Source organism: Sander lucioperca, chromosome 4, assembly GCF_008315115.2.
Source record: "Sander lucioperca isolate FBNREF2018 chromosome 4, SLUC_FBN_1.2, whole genome shotgun sequence".
In the NCBI taxonomy this organism is placed as follows: Eukaryota; Metazoa; Chordata; class Actinopteri; order Perciformes; family Percidae; genus Sander; species Sander lucioperca.
In genome coordinates, this window is record NC_050176.1 from 31,083,595 (window position 1) to 31,096,145 (window position 12,551).

Consider the following 12,551-nt stretch of genomic DNA (forward strand, 5'->3'; position numbering starts at 1 on the left):
TCTGACTTCTTCTGCCCACAGATGAAAATTACAGCTGTTGTAACTTTACAGTAAGAGAAAGGCTCAGACTCTATATGATATGATTGTTTTAAAATTGTCACAGCTATAAATCAGCCAAATAAAGAATAAATAAAAAAAGACTGGAGTCTGGTCATCCTGTCATCCCTGAGATGGACTTGACTAAAAACTTGATCTATACATCTACAGCAAAACCTAATCGATTCAAACTCATAGAATTGAATATAACAGAATATAATAGAAAGGAGCATAACATAATAGAACAGAAAGAACACCTAACAGAACACAACAGAATATAATATAATACCACAGAACAGAATAAAACAAGACAGAATAGCACACATTATCTTAACCCTTTATTCCATCTTTATGAATGAATAATGAATTATGAATAATTGTATTATTGTGTCATGCATACAAGAAAATATGCCCAGCCCACACGGGCTTACAAAACACCATTACTTAGGACAAAGGACCAGATGCCAAAGTAACAACATACCCTAAACAAATAAACAAATAAACCTTCTAGTGTATGATACAGGTCACTAATAAACCTGACTTGAACACAAGGAGGCTCTGTGTTCTCTGTTATTTTTTACTTATGGCTCCAATTCACAGCCAGAATTCAGCAGGCATTAAAACAACTGTTGCGGCAGAGAAAGCAAGCCGCTAATGCTGAAGTATAGCTACATTTTGCATACATTTCATGGAGCTCCAAAGAGCGATGCTTGATTTTGATGGTTCATTTAGATGCAGAATACATAACTGTAGTTGGCGTCGAGGCTGGTGTGCACATGCAAATTGTCGCCCTGCTTGACGGGAGGGTGCACTGTATGAGCTGAGCATGCTCAGCCCACTCATTTTTATACTACTAGTCTTTATGTCCCAGCCCAGCCTCCTCTCACAGTCTCTGATTCCATCTTGGCAATGACAGACATGCATGCACGCGCGCGCACACACGCACACGCACACGCACACGCACACACACACACACACACACACACACACACACACACACACACACACACACACACACACACACACACACACACACACTAAAACACTTCACATACACTCTCAATCGGCCTCACTTCTGTCTCTCAGTGAAAACACACACATGCGCAGTTTCCTCAGACTTCGACACATTCTCTCTGCTTCTCTATGGGTGAGCCATCATTATCTAGAGAGAGTGCCAGTGTTTGGCCACAGTATGCCTCCTTCCCAGCGTTGAACTGAACAGCCGAGACATAGGCTGCTGGTAGTGACACAGCTGTCAAAGACATGCCTCATTACTGCTGTTGCAAATGTCAAAGCACTAAAGTAATCACTCACAGCTCTACTGGACACATGGTCATACGGTAATTGATTTTATGGGAAGAGGGGTTAACAGTTGTGTGTATTTGGTGATGTTATATAGATAAGTGGATTTTACACTTTTTTTTGTTCCAGACAGTTTGCATGATGGCTGTATGGTAATGTGACAGCAGGTTTCTAGATATTTGCAACAAGTAATAGTTTTTTACCCACAAGCACAAACTTCCTTCAGAGTCATTACTGTCAATCCAGGATGCTACCAGCTGTGTATGGTTCTCTCATGGTAGTTGATGATATCTGTGCACCCGAAGCTTATTTTCCTCCACAAACATCAAAGTTATTCTGCTGTCCATTTCATTGTTAACAGGTTAACTGTTCAAACAAAAAAGGGATGAGAGCATTGGTGGATTTTGTGTGTGTGTGTGTGTGTGTGTGTGTGTGTGTGTGTGTGTGTGTGTGTGTGTGTGTGTGTGTGTACATCACCTCTGACATATATCATGACTGATTTGAATGATCATTCACTGTTAGAGGAAGCTGTAGTACTCTGCCACCAGCTGATAGGGTTAATGTTTAACATTTCATCCTATTGTCACTACTAGCCGCTGTCATAGCCATCCAAACTATACTGAGCCACAGATATATGTTACCTTGAAGCATTAGTTATTTTATGTCTCTGCTATTTAAAACTTGTAAAGGCAAATGGTCAGAAGAACTACCAAGCAAACTAAAACTGAGAGCTTATTGTGCTATTAAGCATACTTACCATTTCCGAGCAATATGTCAGAGCTCAGAGGTGTATTTGTGCTCAGTTAAGATTGAGCATTCTGCCTTCGGCTCTGAAAACTGGATGCTTCCATTCAGTCCCAGAGGAGGACGGAAAGAGTCACCTTTGTTATTTGGATGAGGTTAAAAGTGAAATGCATTTTATATTCTACTGTTCTTTTTATCATGCTCTTTGAGTTAAGCTTTTATTGAAAATGTATGCCAGACATCCTAGCCCATTTGATATGACATATGAATGTAGATTAAAAGACATGTTTAAATTCAGTTTTGTTAAATGCTTACTCAATGTGTGAGAGCGTTGTATGTTTAATTTGGTACGTTTATATCTGATATGTGTTTGACATATGTATATAGTACCATGTATTGGCTTGCTTTCTCTTTGTTTTCTCTTTTCTCTTTCTCACCACTTCTCTTAGTGGTGTCTTGTAAGACCATGGGGGCTGGGCAACTTTAGGTGTATGACACTTGAATAAAAAATATTCATTTATTCATTCATATACATTTATTCATGATAGAAGGAGGGAGAGAAAAGCTAATCAGATCTGTGTTGTTGTAAGGACAATAACAGGTTGTTTTGATGGCATTTGCATTTTTCCTTTAAACTAAAAAAAAAAACATTGATTTTTTAGTAGGTGCCGAAAACAAACTGTGAACACAACACATATTTTCACCTCATTAAGTTAATATCGGCAAACTTGTTCATTTAAACATCCAGCAGATAATCAGCCACATTAGCATTGATTTGGAATTGTGTTTCTGGCTACCTGCTGAATGTGTAAGTTCAATATTCCAATGACAAATGGAAATATCTGTCTCTTTAGCTGCTTAATGCTCCACTATGTTCAGCTGCTAGTTGATAACTTTGTCTGTCTGCTGTTTGGTGCTGAGCAGGTAGTGTACAGTGGGTTTTTAAAGCTTTTCTTGCTAAAACAGCTGCCTTAAACCAAAAGAATGATTTGAGAGTGGTAAGAGTGAAACAAAACATTAAAGATCTGAGTTGTAACGCCAAAACAATGAGCTGAAAGAACTCAACAGAACTGAGGTGAACCACAGTATCAGGTGATAACTCTGCGGGTTCGTCACTACAAGAGACCCCCGTTCACGTTACATTCACGTTACATAGTCATTTGATTTATGGTCTATCTGTTAATATAAAAATACAGACCAACAGGTTGAAAATAAGTAAATACATACATAGAAAGCTGTTTGTATGGACTGAAATCATTATTCCCATTGACTGTCCAGGTTACCAGAGGTTGCCACAATGTACACACAGCTACACAACAGGGCTGCTGCAGCATTGTAAGGGCTGAAACCTGGAATGTTCCAAGGGCAGCTGTATATTTTCCTGAATAATTGAATTGCTATGAAGTCATTCAGCTAGCTAGGGTATGTTTGCCGCTTTCCATTCACTTTAGATGCAGCATATACTACAAGTCCCTTGAAGTAGTTACCATAGAGATGTCGTGCCTAGGACAAAAGTGGTAGATGGGACTCCTTGACCCTAGAGTTGACATTTAGTTCATGAAGGAGCAAAGAAAAAGGTTTTTTCTCAGTCTTGTGCTTTGCCTGATCAGTAATACAAATGAAGAATTTGGGAGCCAGAAACAATGGACAGAATTAGGCACTTTAAAATGTTTGCATAACGAGCTCCTTCTCGCCACAATGGTTCTCTTCTTTTTAATCACCTGCACTCTCCAGACCACCTACACCCTTCTTCATGATCAGATACAGGACCGACGGGCTGATGTATGATCCGAGGAATTAATCTGCTAAGCCTGATTGCCATTACCGCCATGCGATTATGCACCTTGATTACTGAGCCCACCCCAAGGACCATGACGTGCCCTGGTGCACATTTTAAAGGTGCGCATAAAATTATGTGGTGATTACCCCACAATAGATCAATCCACAAGCGAATGAGACTGTGTGGCCATATAGAGCGTCTCAAGTAGGACTGTGATTATTAATAGGTACTTGAAGTGACCTGATACCTGAAGCTTGAACCACTGAAACTGCCTCTGATCCTTCATATAAGCAAATGAATTCATTTTCATACATTCTGAAAGTCATTATTGGATTATTGTTGTAGAGGGAGAATTGTTTAGAGTTCAAGCATGGATAAAAGGGATGTTGGACTCTTCAGAGACGACTGGGGCTGTACTTGTCGTTCTTGAGATAGACTTCAGATATTTAATGGCAGCACAGATGTGGATGGGCTTGACACTGAGGAGGACATGCTTCAGTTATTAGCCTATATAATATAGATATACTGGGGTTCAGTATTTACTTGTGTATTAAAAAATAGATTATGCAGAAAAACAAACCTTTGTGTGCCAATCAGAGGAAAGAGAAAGCTTACAAGTAATGAACATGTAAGTACATATCATTCTGCAATGACACTTATCCTCAGAATATGGGCCCATCTAATCCTTCACTGTCCTTTTTAAGGATTTCTTTTATTTAATCCTGAGCCAAAGTACTCATTTGGTACAGCAGATAACTAGTCCAATTGATTTATCCAGAAGCAATCCTACATTAAGCGATAAATTTGATGAGACAATGAAGAAGGGAAATCACATCTGTTTATGGTTTTCATATGGAATATGTTAGTCACACACAGGCACTAACCTTGGATAAACCCCCCCCACAGTCCTAATGTTAACATGTTTGCATTAGTAACATCCTGGCAAGGATTTAATGGACTTGATGTGCTACCATTTACAGCAGAGGTCCGCGTTCTGAGAAATCATGGTTCTCAGTGGTGGTCATGTGCCCTCTCTGCACAATTACTTAATGGCTTCAGCAATTACGCATATCTACAGGAGTAAAAAACATAAATGTCAGTCAGTGGAAAATAACCGATTTATGTCTTTAGTCTGCAGCAGAGCATGAGTTAGGAAGGTTTATGACATGGTTAACGTATCCGATAAAGACAATGCAGCTGAAGCCGTACGCACATGCTGTAGATAGATCAAGGACCATTTACAGTATGCAAATGTGAATTTGAGCTTCCAAATGCACAAATGCAGAAATTCCATCACTGGCCAGAGTTCAATTACTCTTCAGTCTTCAAGTGTCTAGATAATGGTCACTGTGACTGCACATCACTGCAATTCAAAACCCCAACTATCCATCACTGTACAATGTTTGCCACTAAAACAACATGGATAAGGGAGTGCGTGTTGATGCCCATTGGGCCCTGTGCTATTGTAAGTGATGATGAGTGATGGACAGGAGAGGATGGGTGCATACTATTCACAGTGCTCCATGTGGCAGCTTGCATTTTCACACTGGTACAGTATGTTTGTCAGCTACAGACAACGCAGGCACTTACGCACTGCCGTGGGCAAGCAAAGTAGTGTTCTGCCAGTCGACAGCGTCATGGGCACATGCATGTCCTACCTACCACAGCGGAGTCCCTGGCAATACATGCCTGCATGGTTTGCAATGACAGATTGTAAGATCTTGGCATCCTATAAAGATGCACAGGGCACAAAACATTTTGAAATCCCATTTTAAGTATAGATGTGCCGTCTTCTCCCTCAAATCTCTATAAGTCACATTTGCTTACGTTAAACATTACTCGTGCTATGCTCAAAGTGTTGAAAATTGTACTACTGCCCGTGAAAAATCCCGAACTGTCACAAAAAGAAGCAATGGCTTGCACCACCCTTTTTCTTCTAGTAGAGAGGCATTAAGGCACCATTAACTGCATTTACAAGAATGCACAGTCAGTTTTGACAAGAGGAGAATTCAGTACCAGCATTCTTTGAGAGAAAAAAACTACATGATAATAGACTATAATCACGTTCAGCAATTGAGTGGAAATTAATATCCTTTTATTGCAAAAATGGATAAGTGAATGAACAAAGGAATGAATTAATTGAGAGCATCAGATCATCTCACTGACATGGCAAGAAAATGTCCTGTTAAACAAGTTTCCTGTAGAGATTACCACGGCGCCCATGGTGTTCATCTCTACATTTAGAACATGAGAAACGTGGTCTTTGAAGTCGAGGGGATTCAGAATCACAGCATTGAGTAATAGGGTTTCACTTTAATGTGTTTGAGTCAAAAGCCTTGTGAGTCACAGGGCAGAACTGTGATGTCTAATGTTAGGGCTACAGTGAAGTGCCACATGTGGACTGTTACAATGTCTATTTTGGGAGGGGATACACTCATCTGAGTGATCTGATTGGAGGGGTCTCAATGCCGTATGAAACCGATTGGGCAAAGTGAGAAAGGGGAAATAGTCATTTTGATTATTCTAAACCATGCACAAGAAACTTGCTGCTTCCAGAAAATGTTTATTTTGTTCATAAACTTTTCATAAAAATAACAACATCAATATTAATTTAACGTATAGTAGAAACTGTGTATGTACAAAATCTTTACTTGAACAGTTAATATAACTTAAGGCGAGTTAAATTACTTATTTGCAGTACCCCGTTGGTGACAATTTCACCAACACTTCACTTTTATTATTTGCTAAAATGAACATTTCAGCATACAGTATATCCAGCAACATAAACCAGGTGTCAAAACCCTTTCATGGTAAAGTCCAAGGTAAAGTCCACAAAAACTCGCAGCAATGTGTGCTACCTGATTACTCAAAAGCAATGTTTAAATGATTTGCTAGTCATTTCTAGCTTGATTAAACATACTTCTGTACATACTGTAAAATCATTTTTGTTGAAAAGCCGTACCCCTACTAGTGTACATACTGGTCCTTTTTAAAAGATCAGCTGTTCAATTAAATAACTCTTATCATACCAACAAAGGGATGAAGTGCGAAAAATGTTCTGATATCAAATTGTAAGATTTAAAATATTGTGTTTCTAAACAGTAGCCCTCGAAAACCAAGACGTTATTAATGATTTAGAATACATTTCACCTCGATAAATGACGCTCAAATGCGATAAATGTAAAATATACAGTTAGCTATAAAAATACAAAGAAGTACAGTAATACAAATATATTTATTTCCCATTTATGATATATCTTTCACAATTGTAATAATCCAAACAATTGTAACACAACACAAAGACCAATGACAAAAAACACTGACAGCCAAATGATAAGAAGTTAAACAAACACTAATTTTGATCAAAGATGGACAGCTTTATGGTCAAAGCCATAAATATGTTAGCCTACATTCATGTCAATAATCCTCCCTGTGGAGTGAAGGAGTACCTTGACAGTGGTTGATATTCCGCTTAAAGGAAAGAAAACACTGACATAAACATGCATTTTAAGAAACATAGTCCAAACCATTGCTCTAAGAATGCTAAAAGCAGAAAATAAGAATCTTAAATGGAGATATTAATAATCTGTAAGTGCAATCCATCCAGGCTCAGAGGCATGGAGGTTGGAGCTGTCCAGATGAAGAGGTGCTGAACAGCAGTCATGCAATGCCGCAGCAGAGATGTTTGGCTCTACTGACAGTAACAGCAACAAGTCACTGTTGATCTGTTTACCGACTTTTAAAACTTATGCATCTTTGCATAAAGTCAGCAGCATCAGCAGCAGGCAATAAGGCCGAAGCAGACCTCTCTCTTCCTTTCTGCTCCTAAAAAAACGTCTTGTGCCAGGCATTGGCTTGCCAGTCAAACTAACTCAGACATATAATTGTAGTTGGCTGGCTTATCTTCCAAGACGGAAAGAGCCTAATGTTGTATGTGTAGACACATAGCTTTGTCTTCAAATTCCCTCGGGAAGAGTGAAAGTCCAGGCACCGGTGGTCACCTGTGGCTTTATTTCCATTTTCTCCTTCTGTTTCAGGTGTACACGTCCGTGCCGTTTCCTCTCGTCGCTCCGGGCGAACCGTTTGCCGCAGACGTCGCAGGAAAACGGCTTCTCTCCGGTGTGAGTCCTGGTGTGGGTGGTAAGGTGATCGCTACGGCTGAAACTGCGCAAACAGATGCGGCACTGGAAAGGTTTGTGGCCAGTGTGGATGCGGATGTGCCGGTTGAGCTCATCCGATCGGGAGAAGCGCCGGTCGCAGCTCTCCATGGGGCAGGTGAAGGGTTTCTCTTTGGCTGGGCCGTGAGAGGCGGCTGGGCTCTTCCTGGCCCTGGGGGGTTTCGTCGCACGGGTGGTGTAACTTTGGGCGAAAGAATCTGGCAACAAGGAAGAGTACAGGATGGAGTCTATGGTGCTCGGTAAAGCTGGTGATGTGTATAAGGAATCACACTGGTTAGATGGCTGTGGAGGTTCGGGGAACGGTTTCAAGTTAGAGGAGAGGCCCATCGGAGGTGGTGGGAGGTAATTATTGTACAGGGGGCTGGAGTAGCTCTGAGAACAGGTATCAGAGAAACATGGTTCCTGTTTGATACCTCCCTCCACTTTAAACTCCATCTCTGGGTTGGGACACATTGGGGGAAATGTGTCTAAGAGTTCCTTAACGTCCATCTGCTGGTCAGGGGGGAAATCGCTTGACATTGGGAAGGTTTCTATCTGGAAACTCGTCTCCAAACAGCCAGATTTGTTAAATGTTCCCCACTCGTAGCAGCTGCTTTCAAATTCATTCTTGACCACGACAGGGAAAGAAGCGGCCTCTGACTTTGGTTCGTCCTTTTTCTGATTTGAAGCTCGGGAGGAGCCGAAGCTCAGCTGGGAAGTGGACGGGTCTTGGGCCTGGCCGCCGGCCTGATCATCAGCATACCTCGGGCACGTCTGATCTGGAGAGTATACAGGGGGGGTAGGTCCGGAGCAGGTGTAGGATTGCCTCTTGACGCCGGGGTCTCCAAAATTGCCATTGCTGCTGTCCATCGGAGCAGGCGATGGATAAGTTCCCCGACTGTTGCCGCTGTGTTGCACTTCTGAAAGTGGCAGTGTGGATATACCCACAATCTCAGTGATCATATTGAGAAGTGTTTCGGTGCTGCACGGCGCTCCCTGAGATGCCTCAACATAGAAACTGCCAGAGTAGGCGAGCGAGGAGGGGGTGTAGGTGTCTTTTGGACACTCGCAAGGGTTAAAAGCAAATTCCGAGTTGGAGGCTTCGGTTTTGAGGGTTGCAGGGGTTCCTTCTGTTGAATTAGCAAGAGAGAAAACTTTGTCATCGCGAGTGTTTTATATTTCAGAATTAGTGCAAAATAAAACGAGGAAGAAAAATCAGCGTTACATAAACATTCATGCGTATTTTGGCACAGAAATGCCTTGATAAGATCCCTTGATATACACGGCTGCACTGAGAGAGTTATCTATCACTGTGGTACCACTCCTATTTAACACATTTAAATTACCATGCATGCACATTTTATCGACTGTGCAAAGATGCGAACTCACCGTGGCCAAACTGGGCAGGTACCCCCCGCTCTGCATCGACATACACCTCCTGGTTATCTTTCCGCACGCTGTTTTCCATTCCCAGGGAAGAACTGTTGCAATTCTCAAACTGAGGGTAAAAAGAATCTTTCGCATTCAAATCCATATTGTTCAACATACTGATGCACTTAGAAGTCCGTCTCTCCCAGTAAAAAAAAGGTAAAAATGTAAAACAAAGTATGCAGCTGAATGTTTTCTTTCAACTCCCCCTTTTGATGGTTTTCAACAAATGATCCAAAGTGGTATGTGTCAAAAGGTGTAAAAAGCAATTAAAGGTATTCCTTTTCGTCTCTGCTCCTCGGTAGGTATTTGCTTGCTGTGGATTTCACATCAGCGACTTCCCCTCTCTCTCCTTATATACACATTGGCAGCTCCCTCGGCCCTCCTCCCCATTCATCAGCTCCAGTGAGAGGATTCCCCGCTGCGTGTAAACTTCATGCCCATACATGGACAGAGGATGTGACGGAGTCCTCCCTCCCCTAATCCTCCCTCCTCCTGTACTGGAGAGATGGAGTCTGACGTTGCAACAAGTGGCAGCAGTGTTGAGTGGTAAACCGTTGTAATGATGGTATTTCTTTCCACAGTAAAGACTTATCATTTCAATTAAACGAATATTAAAGTAAAGACTGTCTCGTTTCTCTTGGTATCACCCTCTACCTCTCAGAATAACACGGAGGTGAAATGTCTCAAACGGCGTAGGTATCCGCCGATTTAGTTTTAACCGTCCTCTCATGGTATGAGGGGTAAGACATGGTAGAAAAGTGGACAGCAGCGCCGTTTGACTGACTTGATCACTCACAGGAGGGATATTCCAGTTTTTGGAGGTAAGAAGCCATGCAGCCGCCAGTTCAGGGGGTGTAACGGGAAGGTAACGTAACGGGTAATGTGACATATATACTCTCAGGGAGTCTGGAATAAGAATAGGGAAAAAGGTGGAAGACAATGTCATCATCTTATAATATTCCAGGATATACTTGAGGGATATAATACTCAGGATATAGTGTTGATGTGGTGTATAAAAGAGTAAAGCAACACACTAAAGGACGATTAATAGACTAAAACTCCGAGAACCTGAACAGATAATCAGATATTATCCTAAGTCTGAGTCTGCCAGGCTGTCTATGTCTATAAGTAAACACTATTAATGAATGACTTCGTTTTAAAGACCAATACAAAAACCACCCTGCAGTCCAGTTTAACTCATTTCTCCCCTGACATCCTCCCTATCCGCCTCATATCTGGGCCAGATTGCATGGCCTACATGTTTTCTAGCAGTTGAACTCTTCCATGGCAGTCCACCTTTTTAATTTACTTTCACAAATTCTCTCCCTCTCTTGTGGTCGCTGGAAATTGTGGTCGCTTACACCATCAGGGCGAATAACTGCAAAGCCCAGTCTAAACGAACCCCTGGCCTTTAAAAGCATTGAAGGGAGTCGATAACACCCCTGAGGTGTTCAGTAGTTGAACCCAACTGTTCACATGACATTTCAACCCCCAAAGCATTTTTTTCTGTTTTCTGTTGCCGGGTGCACTCCGTGGTCACACTTCCTATTACAAAAAGTCGATACTCTTTTATAGTACGTTGCAGTCTGTAGCAGACCTCTGGCACCGGTTGGAAGTTCAGGACCATGGATAGCGACGCTGCAGCAGCATTCCGCCACACATGAACCAGCAGCACACAAACACTTTACTTTCACTTTATACTCAATGGTTCCTGTGGTTCTGCATTCATGTGAATGGCGTTCTTTTAGCATAAAATCAACCCAATCAGACTATGAAAAATTCTAAGTAAATGCTAACACAATGATTTTATATTAATTCTATATTGTTATGGAATGATTTTAGTGTTTTTAGTTATACCAATGATGCAAGACACACACAGCTCCAAAAAATAAATATTCTACTTGAGTATTTCCATTGTCTATTTGCTACTTTATACTTAAATTCCACTACATTTCTGAGCGTAATATTGTACCATTTACTCCACTACATAACAGCTTCAAAATATGTAAATGTTAAATATGCTACATTTTTATGGATAAAAACCCAGAAACAATTAGCTCCACCATGACCAATTACAACCTTAAAGTACTGCTCAGATGTTAATGTATGAAAGACAGGAGCCATTTTGCTCATTTTGAATGTGATGAGAGGTCAAGAGTTTACAAGCAAGAATGTATAAGATAAATGGACCAAAGCTTTAGAAAATCACACGACTACAGACAGCATTTAACTAATAACCACATCATTTCTTTAACTGTACTGAAAAGGCTCCTGTGAGCTCTGGCCATTTGAATAGTATCAGAGATCTGTTATTGACATGATTAACTGAAGATAAGAAAGCTTGTGGCCTATATGGAATAAAATATATTGTGACTACTGCAGCACAAATGCAAAGAGACTATTAGACAAAATACACAGTCTGCTTATACTAGACTACTCAAAATGTAATGTTATCTCATTTAATACTTAAGGAGCAGTGGGAAATGTATCAAAGGATCTCTGTCATCTTTTTAAGGTAGTGTGTGATAATAGCATATAAGCTCTTTCATGGCAGCAGTGACATTCTACTGAACAAATCGTTTTCACCTCAGATGTGCACTCTAATTCTAGGCCCAGAGATGTTTAGCTTTGAGGAACTGCCTCCAAGTAATCCAGAGTCTATTAAAACCAATCTGATCACACAGAGTTCAGATCACGGGATGCTGTTATGATAACTGCAGTGTGGCTAACCTCTCTCCTCCATAAAATGCCACAGCACAGGGACTAAGTAATGGATTTATGTAATGTTAGCACTTACTGACATTATAGCGCAGAGGTAACTCCATACCTGTGAAAGTTAAATGAAAGCCTTCATTTTATTCCTTTCCTCATCTGAGCACTGTAAGACAAAATGCTCCTGTTTCTTAGGGAACAGTGTGGTAGGTTGAGAAAGAATGTAGAGCATTATTCCATGTTCTAACAAGTATATTGACTTCAAAAGAGGTTCAAAGTACTACTGGCTAAGGACAGAAGATGAAACATTGCTTTAATGAAAGGATATTTGTCATGTCTACTGAATGGATCGTTGGAGTAAAGCACAAGTGGAAAGCTTTAATATAGTC

General features: G+C 40.9%; 1 protein-coding gene across 1 annotated transcript; it reads right to left on the minus strand.

The window, feature by feature from the left end:
- Positions 1-7,078: 7,078 nt before the first annotated feature.
- LOC116034392 (early growth response protein 1-B) lies at positions 7,079-9,947 on the minus strand. The gene is made up of 2 exons (XM_031277088.2): positions 9,409-9,947; positions 7,079-9,149 (listed from the first exon to the last, which is right to left on the minus strand). Exons 1-2 carry the CDS (start codon positions 9,563-9,565, stop codon positions 7,819-7,821), a joined length of 1,488 nt encoding a protein of 495 aa, XP_031132948.1. The 5' UTR covers positions 9,566-9,947; the 3' UTR covers positions 7,079-7,818.
- Positions 9,948-12,551: the final 2,604 nt, after the last annotated feature.

Coding starts and splice junctions, on each gene's coding strand:
- LOC116034392 (XM_031277088.2), bottom strand. CDS start 9,565: ATGTTGAACAATATGGATTTGAATGCGAAAGATTCTTTTTACCCTCAG. Junction 9,150..9,408: donor ACCTGCCCAGTTTGGCCACG/GTGAGTTCGCAT, acceptor CTAATTCAACAG/AAGGAACCCCTGCAACCCTC.